At 42.7% G+C, this 17185-nt stretch overlaps 1 protein-coding gene across 3 annotated transcripts in view; it reads left to right on the forward strand.

Moving 5' to 3' along the window:
* The window catches only part of UNC93B1 (unc-93 homolog B1, TLR signaling regulator), a 153020-nt gene that overhangs the window by 75396 nt on the left and 60439 nt on the right, over nucleotides 1-17185 (forward strand). For all 3 annotated transcript variants that reach the window (XM_056531136.1, XM_056531137.1, XM_056531138.1), the window contains one exon: nucleotides 3895-4048. In XM_056531136.1, the coding sequence (XP_056387111.1) occupies nucleotides 3895-4048 (154 nt within the window). The remainder of the gene's footprint in view (nucleotides 1-3894; nucleotides 4049-17185) is intronic.

A 17185-nucleotide genomic window follows, 5' to 3' on the forward strand; every position in this document is an offset into this window, starting at 1 on the left:
GATACCAGCTGCACACAAGATTTATATACCATATAAGTGATTATATACAGGACCATATAGAGGTAGATACCAGCTGTACACAGGATCTGTATACCATATAACTGATTATAGTCGCATATTGGGACTCACAATTAACGTATTTTCTGATCAGCGTGTTCCTCTTTCCTTTTCTTCTCCATCTGGCTCAGACCACCATGACAACCTCTTCCAGCCAAAACTCATCTCTTCGGCATGAGCAGGATAAACATCTTAGACTCCACATTTTTCCAGTGCTTTCCTCACCTCTACTCAATCTCCCCATCTATAGGTCCCTATACTGTAATAATGCCCTCTTTATTGTCCTGCACAGTAAAAAGGCAGGTAGGTAGGTAGCCAGGTAGGTAGCTAACTAAGTAGTGAGGTAGCCAGTTATGTAGGTAGGTAACTAGCTAGGTATTTTAATAGACAGGTATTAAAGTAGGTAGCCAACGACTCTGAAGGATACAGCATATCCACATATAGGAGCAGGTCTCCCTGAAAAATATCAAACGAAAAAATACATAAAGGGAACCTTTTATATATCATTAATAAAAATGTTCCCTTTTATTTTGTCCTCATAAAACATTTAGTTAAATGTGTCATATTACAAACATGAACTAGATCGATTGCCTCTAGTTTCCTCTCCATTCACAGCACACGTTTATGTACTCCAGATACGGCAATCCTCAGTACATGTTGTTATTCACATATAATGCTTTTATATGCATATATGAAATTTGTTCTTATAAGTGTGTGTATAAGGTGCAGTATTTTCAATATTTGTTTCTACATATTATGGCAATTCACAACACATCTTACTATTCACGTGGGATGCATTTGTTAGTAATGTAAGACATTTTTTTTCTCAACTTATATTCATACTTCTTGCATTTCTAGGAGAAACATCTTATTTGAACACAAAAAAAATTAAGTACTCCATTTACAATTGGACAGCGCACCTTTGTATTTATATACAGCAGTTGTTTATGAAGTGCATAATGTAGTTTTTCTATGCTTATATTCACACTCATAACATTTTTTATATTCACATGAAGTGTATTTTTTCTAGGAATGCAAGTAAAAACATTTATCTCATTAAAGTGGTTAGTATAGAAGGATCAGCGTAGATTTCAATAATTATATAGCATCATCTATAGTGCTGCACAAAATGTGTATTTTGCATAAATATAAAGGACGTCTTACATATGCTGTAGAGAGTTGAGTTGTACTGAAAAATACAGGGTGGGCCATTTATATGGATACACCTTAATAAAATGAGAATGGTTGGTGATATTAACTTCCTGTTTGTGGCACATTAATATATGTGAGGGGGGAAACTTTTCAAGATGGGTGGTGGACATGGTGGCCATTTTGAAGTCGGCCATTTTGAATCCAACTTTTGTTTTTTCAATAGGAAGAGGGTCATGTGACACATCAAACTTATTGGGAATTTCACATGAAAAACAATGATGTGCTTGGGTTTAACATAACTTTATTCTATCATGAGTTATTTACAAGTTTCTGACCACTTATAAAATGTGTTCAATGTGCTGCCCATTGTGTTGGATTGTCAATGCAACCCTCTTCTCCCACTCTTCACACACTGATAGCAACACTGCAAGAGAAATGCTAGCACAGGCTTCCAGTATCCGTAGTTTCAGGTGCTGCACATCTCGTATCTTCACAGCATAGACAATTGCCTTCAGATGACCCCAAAGATAAAAGTCTAAGGGGGTCAACTGGCCCACGACGACCAATCCACTTTCCAGGAAACTGTGCATCTAGGAATGCTCGGACCTGACACCCATAATGTGGTGGTGCACCATCTTGCTAGAAAAACTCGACGAACATGCCAGCTTCAGTGCATAAAGAGGGCAACACGTCATGATTTAGCAATTTTGCATATCCAGTGGCCTTGAGGTTTCCATTGATGAAGAATGGCCCCACTATCTTTGTACTCCATATACCACAACACACCATTCATTTTTGTGTTCCAGTCTTGGAGGGATCTATCCAATGTGGGTTAGTGTCAGACCAATAGCGGTGGTTTTGTTTGTTAACTTCACCATTCACATAAAAGTTTGCCACTGAACAAAATCTTCTGCCTAAACTGAGGGTCCTGTTCTAAAATTTTTTTTGCCCATTCTGCAGCACCTGAAACTATGGATACTGGAAGCCTGTGCTAGCATTTCTCCTGCGGTCTTGCTATCAGTGAAGAGTGGGAGAAGAGGGTTGCATTGACAATCCAACACAATGGGCAGCACATTGAACACATTTTATAAGTGGTCAGAAACTTGTAAATACCGTATTTTTTGTCCTATAGGATGCACCGGCGTATAAGACGCACCCAATTTATAGGTGCAAAATCTTTAAAAAAGTAAAGATTTTGAACCCAATAGTGGTCTTCGTTACGCACGCCGACACACGTACGCGACGACGTGATGACGAGGAAGGAGAGCGCCGGCCATACAGGGGATCCCTGAATGGAGAAGACACCAAGGAGGCAGGTAAGGTCCCTACCGGTGTCCTGTAAGCACTAACCCGGCTATTCAGTCAGGCTGTTTTCGACCGCCGCGGTGAAATCGTGGCAGTTCTTAACAGCCCGACTGAACAGCCGGGTTAGTGTCACTTTCCCTTCAGACGTGGCGGTCAGCTTTGATCGCCGCGTCTGAAGGGTTAATACAGGGCATCACCGCGATCGGTGATGTCCTGTATTAGCCGCGGGTCCCGGCCATTGATGGCCGCAGGGACCACCGCGATAGGGATGTATTCGCCGTATAAGACGCACCGACTTTTACCCCCCAGTTTTGGGGAAGAAAAAGTGCGTCTTATACGGCGAAAAATACAGTAACTCATGAAATAATAAAGTTACGTTAAAACCAAGCAGATTATTGTTTTTCTTGTTTTTCCTGTGAAATTCCCAATAGGTTTGATGTGTCACATGACCCTCTTCCTATTGAAAAAACAAAAGTTGGATTCAAAATGGCCGACTTCAAAATGGCCAACATGGTCACCACCCATCTTGAAAAGTTTCCCACCTCACATATATTAATGTGCCGCAAACAGGAAGTTAATATCACCAACCATTCCCATTTTATTAAGGTGTATCCATATAAATGGCCCACCCTGCATAATAGAGAGAGAGAGAGAGAGAGGTATTTACTGGGACTATTAGATAGTTTAGATTTAGATGAATATACCAAGTGAGGAATCCTTGCTTAGGAGTGCTATATCAAGCTAGGAAAACCATAGCGTCAAACTGTTTGCACTCGGATCTGCTTGCTACCGCAGTATTAAACAGTAGGCTGAATGTTATAATCCAATAAGAGAGGGAAATTTATATTAAAACAAAAGTCTAAACTCACAAAAATGGCTTTATTCCAATTGTGTAGAAACAATTTTTAATTATTTATTACCTCTTTCTCCCATTGCACAAAAATACTCAATTAGCAGGCTGGATCCTGATCATTTCTCAATACCGCATGATATACCTTATATACTTTATACTAGTTAATTTGTCCTATTTTTTTTAAACATTTTCTTACATTTTGTTTATGTTTGGTTCTTACAATACAATGTCATCTGTTTTGTTTTTCATGTTTTATTTTATCCATTACTGTATTTTATATAACAATATTGTCTAGTTTATAATGTATAATAGTAATCATAGTAAATTTGTTATTGCCCCTAGCTAGAAATTGGCTACTATTTATGAGGCTCTGGACATCTATGCCTATTACATTGTCTATAGCTAGCTTTACCAGAACGGCCAGTCTGGTAATCTCTTTTAATATGAAATGAAAGGCATTCTGTATAACAGTAGGGAGTTGTACTGACAAACGTAATATCGTCATTGTTGCCATTGCTTTATTTTAGGGCTACTTGAGATGCAGCTGATTTTACATTATGATGAAACTTACAGAGAAGTTAAATATGGTAACATGGGACTGCAGGATATTGATAACAAGATGCTGATGGGCATTAATGTCACCCCAATTGCTGCTCTGTTATATACTCCTGTTCTTATCAGGTTAGTGTGCACTCATGTATTATATAGCTTACTGTAATGCATGGTATTACATTTGTTGTATTGGGTACTTGAGACGCCCTGTACTCGTGCTTAGTTGGTGTCTCAATGGTTAGACCCCCACCAATCTGACACTTATCAACTATCCTGCAGAAAGGTGATTAGATGATTTATCAGTGTTGAACCTTATGTGCCACTTTTGAGCCAAAGCCTCCAACCTATCCAGATCCCCTATTGTGTTAAGCATGTGATAGAGTTTAGTATCATTCACAAAGGTTGGTACTTTATTGTATAATCCCTCTACAAGGTCATAATGAAATATATCAAATAGAATAGGGCCCAAAACTTACCCCTGTGGTACCCCACTAGTAACAATCACCCACTCAGAGTATGTACCATGAATAACCACTCTCTGTTTCCTATCACTGAGCCAGTAACTTACCCACTCATACACATTTTCCTCCAGCCCAAGCATTCTCATTTTATGTACCAATCTTTTATGTGGCAGAGTATCAAATGCTTTGAAAAAAAATCAAGATATATAAGATCTTGCTACACCAATAGAAGCCCTAGAATATTTGCTCCCACACACAGATTTTGTAGAATGGAGGAAGCAGGGTATAGAGAAATTATCGGATATTGGGCAACAATGCTCTAAATTTAAAGTTTCTTCAAAAGATTTTTTTTTTTATATTTACAGTTAAAGGGGTACTCCGCCCCTAGACATCTTATTCCCTATCCAAAGGATAGGGGATAAGATGTCAGATCGCCACGGTGCCTCTGCTGGGGACTCCCGGGATCCCCGCTGCGGCACTGCGCTATCATTACAGCACAGAGTGAGTTCGCTCTGCACGTAAAGACGCGCAATACAGGGGCCGGAGCATCGTTACGTCACGGCTCCGCCCCTCGTGATGTCACGGCCCGCCCTTTTCAATACAAGTCTATGGGTGGGGGCGCGGCGGTCGTCACGCCCCCTGCCATAGACTTGCATTAAGGGGACGGGCTGTTATGTCACGAGGGGCGGAGCCATGACTTCACGCGGCTCCGTCCCCTGTATCGCCCGTCATTACGCACACTCGCTGTGTGCTGTAATGATAGCGCAGTGCAGCAGCGGGGATCCCGGGGGTCCCTAGCAGCGGCACCGCAGCGATCTGACATCTTATCCCCTATCCTTTGGATAGGGGATAATATATCTTGGGGTGGAGTACCCCTTTAAGACACATTTTGAATTCGCTTAAGTGGCGTAAAAAACAAACAAGCACCCCCTATGAAATCTATTTTCAAAATAAGGAGCATACCAAAAAGGGTATATCTTTGACATATGATCATTTAATTATGTTTAAAAAACCCCGCCCTCATTATTTCCAACAAAAATGGGAGGAGGATCTGGGACAGCCCTTTTCACGGGAAGATTCGGAGTTTGTGTTTAGTTTACCTTTCAGAGTTTCACACTGTACTAATCATCTAGATATTTCTAGGAAGTTATTATATAGATGGCACTGGGTGCCACTACAATTAAATCGTATTTCATCCGAAACGTCAAGGTACTGTTGGAGATGTAAGGCAGAAATTGGTTCACTATGACATGTGTGGTGGGATTGTCTAGAAGTTCAAAAGTATTGGAACCAAATCCTCCTCCTTATTAATAAAGTGGTGAACCGATCTATTAAGTGGGGACCAGAAATAGCATTACTTTCTCTCATCACAAATACCTTGGCGACTTCGGATTGACAATAATAACACACATTTTATTTGTAGCACGTAGTCAAATTGCTAGTAAATGGGAAAACAGTGAGCTTACCAGATCTCTCCAAACTAGAAAATACAGTACACAGAAATTATGTGATGGAGGGTTTGATAGCGCAAAGCAGTTCAGATAGTAAAATACATGAACAAAACTGGAGATTATGGAAATTATTTAGGGACTATACATTAGGTAATGCTAAATGAAAATTATTTATGCTGTCACAGCACATAAGGTTTAAGCATTGATCTCCTGTCCCCCCCAGGAAACAAGTAACCCTATAGGTATGAAAGAGTTGAGTGAATGGCTGTATGAATCACATTCTTTTTTTTTTTTTTTTGGGTCTCTTTTGTCCTTTTCCTGTATTCAGGGAATATATTATATGTTGTATTGTTTGTATTGCTTTGGGAAGTATTATAAAAATATTTAAAATATAAGATATATAAGATCCAGCAATTCGCTCCAATCAAGTCCTAAGCTTATTGCATAAAAGCTGTCAAGTTAGTTTGACAGGACTGATCCCTAATAAACCCATGATGATAGGGAGTTATACATTTATTTTCAATGAGATAATCCAATATAACATCTAATTTTTGTTTGTTTTTTGTGGGATCTGACACGTACACTTTAAGCTTAATAATTTTTCTTTATACTGTAGTCCCCTCATACCATTAATTACCTTTGTAACTCTCCTCCGCACCCGTACCACTTCAGCCATGTCCTTCTTATATTCAGGTGTCCATAAACGCATGTCCCAGGGCATACTGGGAGTTGTAGTAGTGGAGGCACCCTGTGTTGAAAACAATAAGTCAGGGCCAAGGGCGCAGCGCTGCGCTACTTTGCCCCCCTGCCCCCCCCCCGTGTTAAAACCCCAAACCCCGCTCTCCCCCAACCCACGTGTTAAGACCCTGACCCCCCTAAACATATCTCCCCTAAACATACTTACATGCCGCAGAGTCCTGCAACAGCGGCATGCTGCTGGGGCAGCAGCAGCGGCGACATGTGCGGGAGGAGTGCGGCATGTGGAGTGCGGGAGGAGTGCGGCATGTGGAGTGCGGTCAGGGAGCCAATGAGCTCGCTCCCACCTGTCTGATTGACAGGCAAGGGGCGAGTGCAGGCTGAATGAATTCAGACTGATTGCCCGGCCGGCATCGGTCCGAATTCAGCCATGACATCACGCCAGCCTGCAGCCGGCCACTAGGAGGGAGACCCCTAGTGGCCGGTTTTCAAACGTAAATTAAAAGGTTTTAATAAAATAAAATAAAAATATGAAAATATATTAGAGATATGTTGTAGTACATATGTACTACAACATATAAAAAAATGTTGATGACAGTGCCCATTTAACCCCTTAAGGACATAGGGCGTATCCATACGCCCCCGTTTCCAAGTCCTTAAGGACCGAGGGCGTATGGATACGCCCTGAGCATTTCCGGCCCCCACCGCTAGCCGGAGGGGAGCCAGAGCCGGATGCCTGCTGAAATCGTTCAGCAGGCATCCCGGCATATCGCCCAGGGGGGTCATTATGTCCCCCCATGTCGGCGATTGCCGCAGATCGCTGGACAATTCAGTCCAGCGATCTGCGGCAGATTCCGGGTCAATCGGGTCTCCAGTGACCCGATGACCCGGAATTACTGGCTGATCGGGGCCGTCAGAGACTGCCCCGAACAGCCAGAGCCAGCAGGGGTGAGGTGGCACTGGTGCCACCTCACGATCGCCCTGATTCGTCGGCCGGATTACCGGCCGACCAATCAGGGCGCCTGCTGCGGGTGTCACTCCCGCAACCCGCTCCGCCCCTCTTCCGGAGGACGTGAGCGGGTGCGGGAAGACGACCCCCGGTGCTGGGGACCCCGATCCCCGGCGTCCCTGTTGGGATCGGGGCCCCAGGAGCAGCGGCGGCGGCGGAGACGACGAGGGACTGACCTGTGCGGCTGGATCGTTGGAGGTGAGTGACAGCCTCCTGCTGTTGCTTAGCAACAGCTCCCAGCATGCAACAAGGGCATGCTGGGAGCTGTAGTTATGCAACAGCAGGAGGCAGACCACCACAACTCCCAGCATGCCCTTATGGGCATGCTGGGACTTGTAGTTTTGCAACAGCTGAAGGCACATTCTTTCTATGTAAAAGTGTACCTTCAGCTGTTGTGTAACTACAACTCACAGCTTGCACAATCAGCTAAAGTGCATGCTGGGAGTTGTAGTGGTGCATCTGGTGGTTGCATAACTACAACTCCCAGCATGCACGTTGGCTGTCGGTGACTGCTGAGAGTTGTAGTTTTGCAACAGCTGAAGGCACACTGAGTTAAGTAGTAAACCAGTGTGTCTCCAGCTGTTGCATAACTACAATCCCCAGCATCCCCAGCCAATGTAGTATGCCTCCGGCTGTTGCATAACTACAAGACCCAGCATGCCGTTCCACTGTCCGTACATGCTGGGGGTTGTAGCTTTTGCAACAGCTGAAGGCACACTGGGTGCAAAACACTGAGTTTGTTACCAAACTCGGTGTTTCACAACCTGTGTGTCTCCAGCTGTTGCAAAACTACAACTCCCAGCATGCACTGATAGACCGTACATGCTTGGAGTTGTAGTTTTGCAACAGCTGGATGTTTCTCCCCCCCCCCCCCCCCCCCCCCAATGTGAACGTACAGGGTACACTCACATGGGCGGAGGATTACAGTAAGTATCCGACTGCAAGTTTGAGCTGCGGCAAATTTTCTGTCGCAGCTCAAACTGCCAGCGAGAAACTACTGTGAACCCCCCGCCCGTGTGACTGTACCCTAAAAACACTACACTACACTAACACACAATAAAATAAAAAGTAAAAAACACTACATATACACATACCCCTACACAGCCCCCCTCCCCTCCCCAATAAAAATGAAAAATGTCTGGTACGTCACTGTTTCCAAAACGGAGCCTCCAGCGGTTGCAAAACTACAACTCCCAGCATGCACTGATAGACCGTACATGCTGGGAGTTGTAGTTTTGCAACAGCTGGATGTTCCCCCCCAATGTGAACGTACAGGGTACACTCACATGGGCGGAGGATTACAGTAAGTATCCGGCTGCAAGTTTGAGCTGCGTCAAATTTTCTGCCGCAGCTCAAACTGCCAGCGAGAACCTACTGTGAACCCCCGCCCGTGTGACTGTACCCTAAAAACACTACACTACACTAACACACAATAAAATAAAAAGTAAAAAACACTACATATACACATACCCCTACACAGCCCCCCTCCCCAATAAAAATGAAAAACGTCTGGTACGCCACTGTTTCCAGAACGGAGCCTCCAGCTGTTGCAAAACAACTACTCCCAGTATTGCCAGATAGCCACTGACTGTCCAGGCATGCTGGGAGTTTTACAACAGCTGGAGGCCCCCTGTTTGGGAATCACTGGCGTAGAATACCCCTATGTCCACCCCTATGCAATCCCTAATTTAGGCCTCAAATGCGCATGGCACTCTCACTTTGGAGCCCTGTCGTATTTCAAGGCAACAGTTTAGGGCCACATATGGGGTATCGCCGTACTCGGGAGAAATTGGGCTTCAAATTTTGTGGGGTATTTTCTGCTATTACCCTTTTTAAAAATGTAAAATTTTTGGGAAAACAAGCATTTTAGTTAAAAAAAAATAATATTTTTTTAAATATACAAAAGTCATGAAACACCTGTGGGTTATTAAGGTTCACTTAACCCCTTGTTACGTTCCCCGAGGGGTCTAGTTTCCAAAATGGTATGCCATGTGTTTTTTTTTTTGCTGTCCTGGCACCATAGGGGCTTCCTAAATGCGGCATGCCCCCAGAGCAAAATTTGCTTTCAAAAAGCCAAACGTGACTCCTTCTCTTCTGAGACATGTAGTGCGCCAGCAGAGCACTTTTCACCCCCATATGGGGTGTTTTCTGAATCGGGAGAAATTGGGCTTCAAATTTTGGGGGGTATTTCCTGCTATTACCCTTTTTAAAAATTTAAAAATTTTGGGAAACCAAGCATATTAGGTAAAAAAATAAAAAATTTTTTTTACATATGCAAAAGTCGTGAAACACCTGTAGGGTATTAAGGTTCACATTACCCCTTGTTACTTTTCCCGAGGGGTCTAGTTTCCAAAATGGTATGCCATGTGTTTTTTTTTTGCTGTTCTGGCACCATAGGGGCTTCCTAAATGCGGCATGCCCCCAGAGCAAAATTTGCTTTCAAAAAGCCAAATGTGACTCCTTCTCTTCTGAGACCTGTAGTGCGCCAGCAGAGCAATTTTCACCCCCATATGGGGTGTTTTCTGAATCGGGAGAAATTGCGTTTCAAATTTTGGGGGGTATTTTCTGCTATTACACTTTTTAAAAATGTAAAATTTTTGGAAAACCAAGCATTTTAGGTAAAAAAATAAATAATTTTTTTTACATATGCAAAAGTCGTGAAACACCTGTGGGGTATTAAGGTTCACTTTACCCCTTGTTACGTTCCCTGAGGAGTCTAGTTTCCAAAATGGTATGCCATGTGTGTTTTTTTGCTGTCCTGGCACCATAGGGGCTTCCTAAAGGTGACATGCCCCCCAAAAACCATTTGACGCTCCTTCCCTTCTGAGCCCTCTACTGCGCCCACTGAACAATTAACATAGACATGAGGTATGTGCTTACTCGAGAGAAATTGGGTTTCAAATACAAGTAAAAATTTTCTCCTTTTTACCCCTTGCAAAAATGCAAAAATTGGGTCTACAAGAACATGCGAGTGTAAAAAATGAAGATTTTGAATTTTCTCCTTCACTTTGCTGCTATTCCTGTGAAACACCTAAAGGGTTAATACACTTACTGAATGTCATTTTGAATACTTTGGGGGGTGTAGTTTTTATAATGGGGTCTTTTATGGGGCATTTCTAATATGAAGGCCCTTCAAATCCACTTCAAACGTGAACTGGTCCATGAAAAATAGCGAGTTTGAAAATTTTGTGAAAAATTTCAAAATTGCTGCTGAACTTTGAAGCCCTCTGGTGTCTTCCAAAAGTAAAAACTCATACATTTTATGATGCAAACATAAAGTAGACATATTGTATATGTGAACCCAAAAAAAAAATATTTTGAATATCCATTTTCCTTACAAGCAGAGAGCTTCAAAGTTAGAAAAATGCTAAATTTTCATTTTTTTCATCAAATTTGGTGATTTTTCACCAAGAAAGGATGCAAGATACCACAAAATTTTACCACTAAGTTAAAGTACAATATGTCACGAAAAAACAGTCTCGGAATCAGAATGATAACTAAAAGCATTCCAGAGTTATTAATGTTTAAAGTGACAGTGGTCAGAATTGCAAAAAACGCTCCGGTCCTTAAGGTGAAAAAGGGCTTGGTCCTTAAGGGGTTAAATATAAGGACTAAGGGTATGCACTTAAGGGTAAGGCACAGCACTTCTTTCCTGCTAAACTCTGGGATGGATGCCATCTGGGAACAGTGATTTGTGTGTATTAATGTTAATGTTGGGTAAACAGGAGAGATTTAAGGAAGAATATACATTACCCCTACTCATGTCATCTGACATTGGATTTTCCTGTGTAAATACAGTAATGAAGAAGTCATTTAGTAGATTGGCCTTTTCCTCATCCTTCTCCTTGCCCTACAGCACCAAAATGGTCTTCCTTAACACCACCTTATTTGTGATGTTTCAATTTTACACATGTTTGACCGCCTGTACCAGCAGCGCAAAGCAGTGATAGACTTCCTAATGCAACATACATACTGTTTTTGGAGCCAGTTTGACTTTCAGCTGAGGCACTGGCAGCTAATCAGTAAAATCTGTTGTGTGCTTACGCCTTTTAAGGAGGCAACAAGATTTGTCAGCAAGGACAATGGAGGAATTTGTGATGTTATGTTGCTCAATGAAGGAAATTTATCAAGCAATTTAGACAGCTATTTTTGTCTAAATTTGTTGCAGGAAAAGTCGCAGGCTTGTTCCATGCGACTTTGCCTGCAAAATTTAATTTAGAATTTAATTTTTATTACCATAAAGTTACCATAAATTTATCATGTGTGACTTTTCGCAGAAGTCTGTAAGTCTTCACAAGGTTTTCACACCCTGTGCTGATATTTTGGCCCATTCCTCCATGCAGATCTCCTCTAAAGCAGTGATGTTTTGGGTCTGTCGCTAGGCAACACAGACTTCAAAGGTTTTCTATGGGGTTGAGATCTGGAGACTGGTTAGACCACTTCAGGACCTTGAAATGCTTCTTATGAAGCCACTCCTTTGTTGCCTGGGAGCTGTGTTTGGGATCATTGTCATGCTGAAAGACCCAGACACATTTTATCTTCAATGCCCTTGCTCATGAAAGGAGGTTTTCACTCAAAATCTCAAGATACATGGCCCCATTCATTCCTTTCCTTTACACGGATTAATCGTCCTGGTCCCCTTGCTGAACAAACAGCCCAAAAGCAGGATGTTTCCACCCCCATGCTTCACAGTAGGTATGGTGTTCTTTGAATGCAACTCAGCATTCTATCTCCTCCAAACATGACGAGTTGAGTTTTTACCAAAAAGTCCTACTTTGGTTTCATCTGACCATATAACATTCTCCCAATCCTCTTCTGGATCATCCAAATGCTCTCTAGCAAACTTCAGACAGGCCCGGACATGTATTGGCTTAAGCAGGGGACATAGTTACATAGTTAGTACGGTTGAAAAAAGACATAGGTCCATCAAGTTCAACCAGGGAATTGAAGGGTAGGGGTGTGGCGCGATATTGGGGAAGGGATGGGATTTTATATTTCTTCATAAGCATTAATGTTATTTTGTTCCAGGAATGTATCTAACCCTGTTTTAAAGCTGTTAAATTTTCCTGCTGTGACCAGTTCTGAGATAGACTGTTCCATAAGTTCACAGTTCTTATGGTAAAGAAGGCGTGTCGCCCCTTGAGACTAAACCTTTTCTTCTCCAGACGGAGGGAGTGCCCCCTCGTCCTTTGGGGGGGTTTAAAATGGAACAGTTTTTCTCCATATTTTTTGTATGGGCCATTAATATACTTATATACATTTATCATATCCCCCCTTAAACGTCTCTTCTCAAGACTAAATAATTGTAACTCCTTTAATAACTAAGATGTTCTATGCCCCATATTAATTTAGTCGCGCGTCTCTGCACCCTTTCCAGCTCCACAGTGTCCCTTTTATGGACTGGTGCCCAAAACTGAACAACATATTCCAGGTGAGGCCGTACCAATGCTTTATAAATGGGGAGTATTATGTCCCTGTCCCTCGAGTCCATGCCTCTTTTTATACATGACAATATCCTGCCGGCCTTGGAAGCAGCAGCCTGACATTGCATGCTATTCTGTAGTCTGTGATCTACAAGTACACCCAGATCCTTCTCTACCAGTGACTCTGCCAGTTTAATCCCCCCTAAGACATACGACGCATGCATGTTATTAGTACCCAGATGCATAACTTTACATTTATCCACATTGAACCTCATTTGCCAAGTGGATGCCCAGACACTTAGTCTATCCAAGTCATCTTGTAACCTATACACATCCTCTATAGACTGTACCGTGCTACAAAGCTTGGTGTCATCTGCAAAGATAGAAACAGAGCTGTTAATGCCATCCTCTATATCATTGATAAATAAATTAAACAACAGCGGTCCCAATACTGAATCTTGGGGCACACCACTAATAACCGGGACCAATCAGAGTATGAATCATTGACCACCACTCTCTGGGTACGATCCATGAGCCAGTGTTCAATCCAGTTACAAACTAAAGTTTCCAAACCCAAAGACCTTAACTTACCTGTCAGGCGTCTATGAGGGACAGTATCAAACGCCTTAGAAAAATCCAGAAACACTATATCCACAGCCATTCCTCTGTCAAGGCTTCTACTCACTTCTTCATAAAAGCAAATTAGATTGGTTTGACAACTTCTATCCTTAGTAAACCCATGCTGGCTATAACTTATAATACAATTATCCCCTATGTATTCCTGTATGTAATCCCTTATAAGTCCTTCAAACAATTTACCCACAATGCACGTTAAACTTACCGGTCTATAGTTTCCTGGGGAAGACCTAGAGCCCTTTTTGAAGACTGGCACCACATTCGCCTTGCGCCAGTCCCTTGGCACAATACCAGACACCAGTGAATCTCTAAATATCATGAACAGGGGTACAGATATTACTAAACTTAGTTCTCTAAGAACTCTTGGGTGCAATCCATCTGGCCCTGGAGATTTGCTTACATTTATATTATTTTCTTACATTTATATTACATGTTTGGCACTCCATGATTTGAGTCCCTGACAGCGTAGTGTGTTACTGATGGTAGCCTTTCTTACTTTGGTCCAACCTCTCTGCAGGTCATTTACTAGGCCCCCCTGTGTGGTTCTGGGATTTTTGCTCACCGTTCTTGTGATCATTTTGACACCATGGGGTGAGATCTTGCGTCGAGCCCCAGATCAAGGGAGATTATCAGTGGACTTGTATGTCTTACATTTTCTAATAATTGCTCCCACAGTTGATTTCTTCACACTAAGCTGCTTGTCTATTGCAGATTCAATCTTCCCAGCCTGGTGCAGGTATACAATTTTGTTTCTGGAGTCCTTAGACAGCTCTTTGGTCTTGGCCATAGTTGAGTTTGGAGTGTGACTGTTTGAGGTTGTGGACAGGTGTCTTTCCTACTGATAACAAGTTCAACAGGTTCCATTAATACAGGTAACCAGTGGAGGACAGAGGAGACTCTTAAAGAAGAAGTTACAGGTCTGTGAGAGCCAGAAATCTTGCTTGTTTGTAGGTGACTTAATACTTATTTTACCAAGGAATTTACCAATGAATTCATTAGAAATCCTACAATGTAATTTCCTGTATTCTTCCCCCTATTCTGTCTCTCCTAGTTGAGGTGTACCTATGATGAAAATTACCGGCCTCTCTCATCTTTTAAAGTGGGAGAACTTGCACAAGTGGTGGCTGACCTAAAAACTTTTTGCCCTGTTGTACAGAGACAGGTACACAAGGAGTGGGAGGTAATATGAGTGATGCAAGCAGCGTTCACGAGGGCGGCAACATGTCTTACTCACAAAGGCACTTTTTCTGGCCCGTACTGACGTAGGAACGTCAAGGTAATGCTTTTATGATGATTAGGTTCTTGGCGTTACTATGGTGACACATAAACAAAATTGTGAAACCTAGTGATAAAAAAAAACATTTCATAAAAGACAATACCTATAAAATACTAAGCTTGAAGGCTAGTGGAGAAAAGCACCCATCTCGTTCTCTTCATTCAAGCCCAGCAGACCTAATGCATTAAAGGGGTACTCCCGTAGAAAACTTTTTTTATTTAAATCAGCTGGTGCCAGAAAGTTAAACAGATTTGTATATGACTTCTATTAAAAAATCTTAATCCTTCCAGTACTTATTAGCTGCTGAATACTACAGAGTTAATGGTTTTCTTTTTGGAACACAGAGCTCTCTGCTGACATCATGACCCCAGTGCTCTCTGCTGACATCTCTGTCCATTTTAGGAACTGTCCATAGTAGGAGAAAATCCCCATAGCAAACATATGCTGCTCTGGACAGCTCCTAAAATGGACAGAGATGTCAGCAGAGAGCAATGTGGGCATGATGTCAGTAGAGAGCTCTGTTTTCCAAAAAGAAAACCATTTCCTCTGTAGTATACAGAACTTAAAAAGTACTGGAGAGATTAAGATTTTTTAATAGAAGTAATTTACAAATCTGGTTATTTTTCTGGCACCAGTTGATTTAAACAAAAAAAAAAGTTTTCCATGGGAGTACCCCTTTAAGTCGGATTATCCAGCGGGCTTCTTTCTCCTACTTTTTCAATGCCAGTGAACTGAATAGAGGATATATCTTACTGGTGTATATTGGTGTATGAAGCGTAATGCTCCAACTCCAGTACGAACAAAATGGAGCTGCCGTTTCATTTTACCCACGTAGTAAGGCATTAAACCACATGGGTAGTTTGGCAGGTAATAAGCTCTTTGACTACTACTTGGTAGTCACCTAATCTATAGGTCTGTTTAGCAATGTTGTATTTGCAAATAGAACAATTGTGACACTTGTAATTTCCCTAGTCAAATTTCACCAAGGTTCCTAGGACTCCCTACAATTGTATTAAATGAGTTACAATTAGTTACTAAGCAAGCACTGATCATCATCAGATCAACAAAAATTAAGGATTTCAATGTTTTCATGTTATTTTAACATGTACTTATAGTACTAATAGAATGCAGGGTTGTCAACCGTCCAGACATTCCTTAAATAGTACCTGTCATAATCTTGTTAAATTTTAAAATCCTCCCAATTCACTGCCCCCATCATGATAAACCACCCCTACCTTTATTTTTATTATATTTTAGTTTTCTACCTTGATATTGCTCTGTATTTTCTTCTCAGTCTCAGTCAGATTCACAGACTGGGAAGGGGCGTTAACCAGCAGGCGTGACCTCATCTGAAGCCATACAGGGGAGAACTTCCTCCCTCATTCTGCTACACACGGCCCAGAGCAGTTCAGTGTGTGCAGCTGTCGGGTGTGTCCTTTTGTGCTCTACAGACTTCCAGGCAGAGAGGCAGTGTTTCCATCAACCTTTCCCAGGAGTGTGGCAGCATCCTGCGGAGGGCTTTCCTGCATGGAGCCCCGGGAGTCCCGGGCCTCCACTTCCCGTTCTTCCAGGCTGGCGGGGGTGGAAAGAAAACTGCAACAGCCATTGTTCCGGCTGGAGGGAGGAGATCTAGCAGAGTCTGCAGCAATGCAGGCTCTGCTTCCCAGGCAACAGTTTCAAGTGTGAGATGCAGCAGTGGAAGAAAGGCAGGGAGAAAGAGTGTGGAGATGTGGGCTGAAAGAGGGCTCAAAGAGTCCAGCTCCACTTAGGCTCCACTTAGGAGCTCAGGCTGGCGAGAGAGGATCTGTGAGGGGCTCAGAGTCTGGCAAACTCTGGTTCCAAGAGGAATAAGCCTGTGCGGAAAGAGGGAATCATGGCCCGGAAAGTTGAGATTGTGAAGCTGGAGAAGAGGAGAGGAGCTGTCTCTTCCAGGAAAAGCTGCTGAATGAATACCGTTTGCCAGCATGAAATCCCCAGGTAAGGTGAAGGTGGAGGTGGATGATTGGGAGAGTAGTGGCGGTGAAGAAAGTGAGGATGGTGGTGATGAAGTAAAGGAGGAGGAGGAGAAGGTGGAGGAAAGTGTTCAGGAGGTGGAGGAAGATGCTGTAACACACGTTTCTGAAGACAGGAACTCCGGTGTATGTGGATCTGCTGGACCTGTGTGGCAGATGACTCGGACCATACCAGGGAGCGGAGTCTAAGGTGCCGCTGATTTTCACCAGAGCACGCCGCAAAGCGGCATGGACTTGCAGCTGCAGGCGACACTCAGGTCGCTACCCCTAGCACGGCTCGACCACACAGGCGGCTGAGGAGA

This window comes from Hyla sarda, chromosome 7 (assembly GCF_029499605.1).
Source record: "Hyla sarda isolate aHylSar1 chromosome 7, aHylSar1.hap1, whole genome shotgun sequence".
NCBI lineage: Eukaryota > Metazoa > Chordata > Amphibia > Anura > Hylidae > Hyla > Hyla sarda.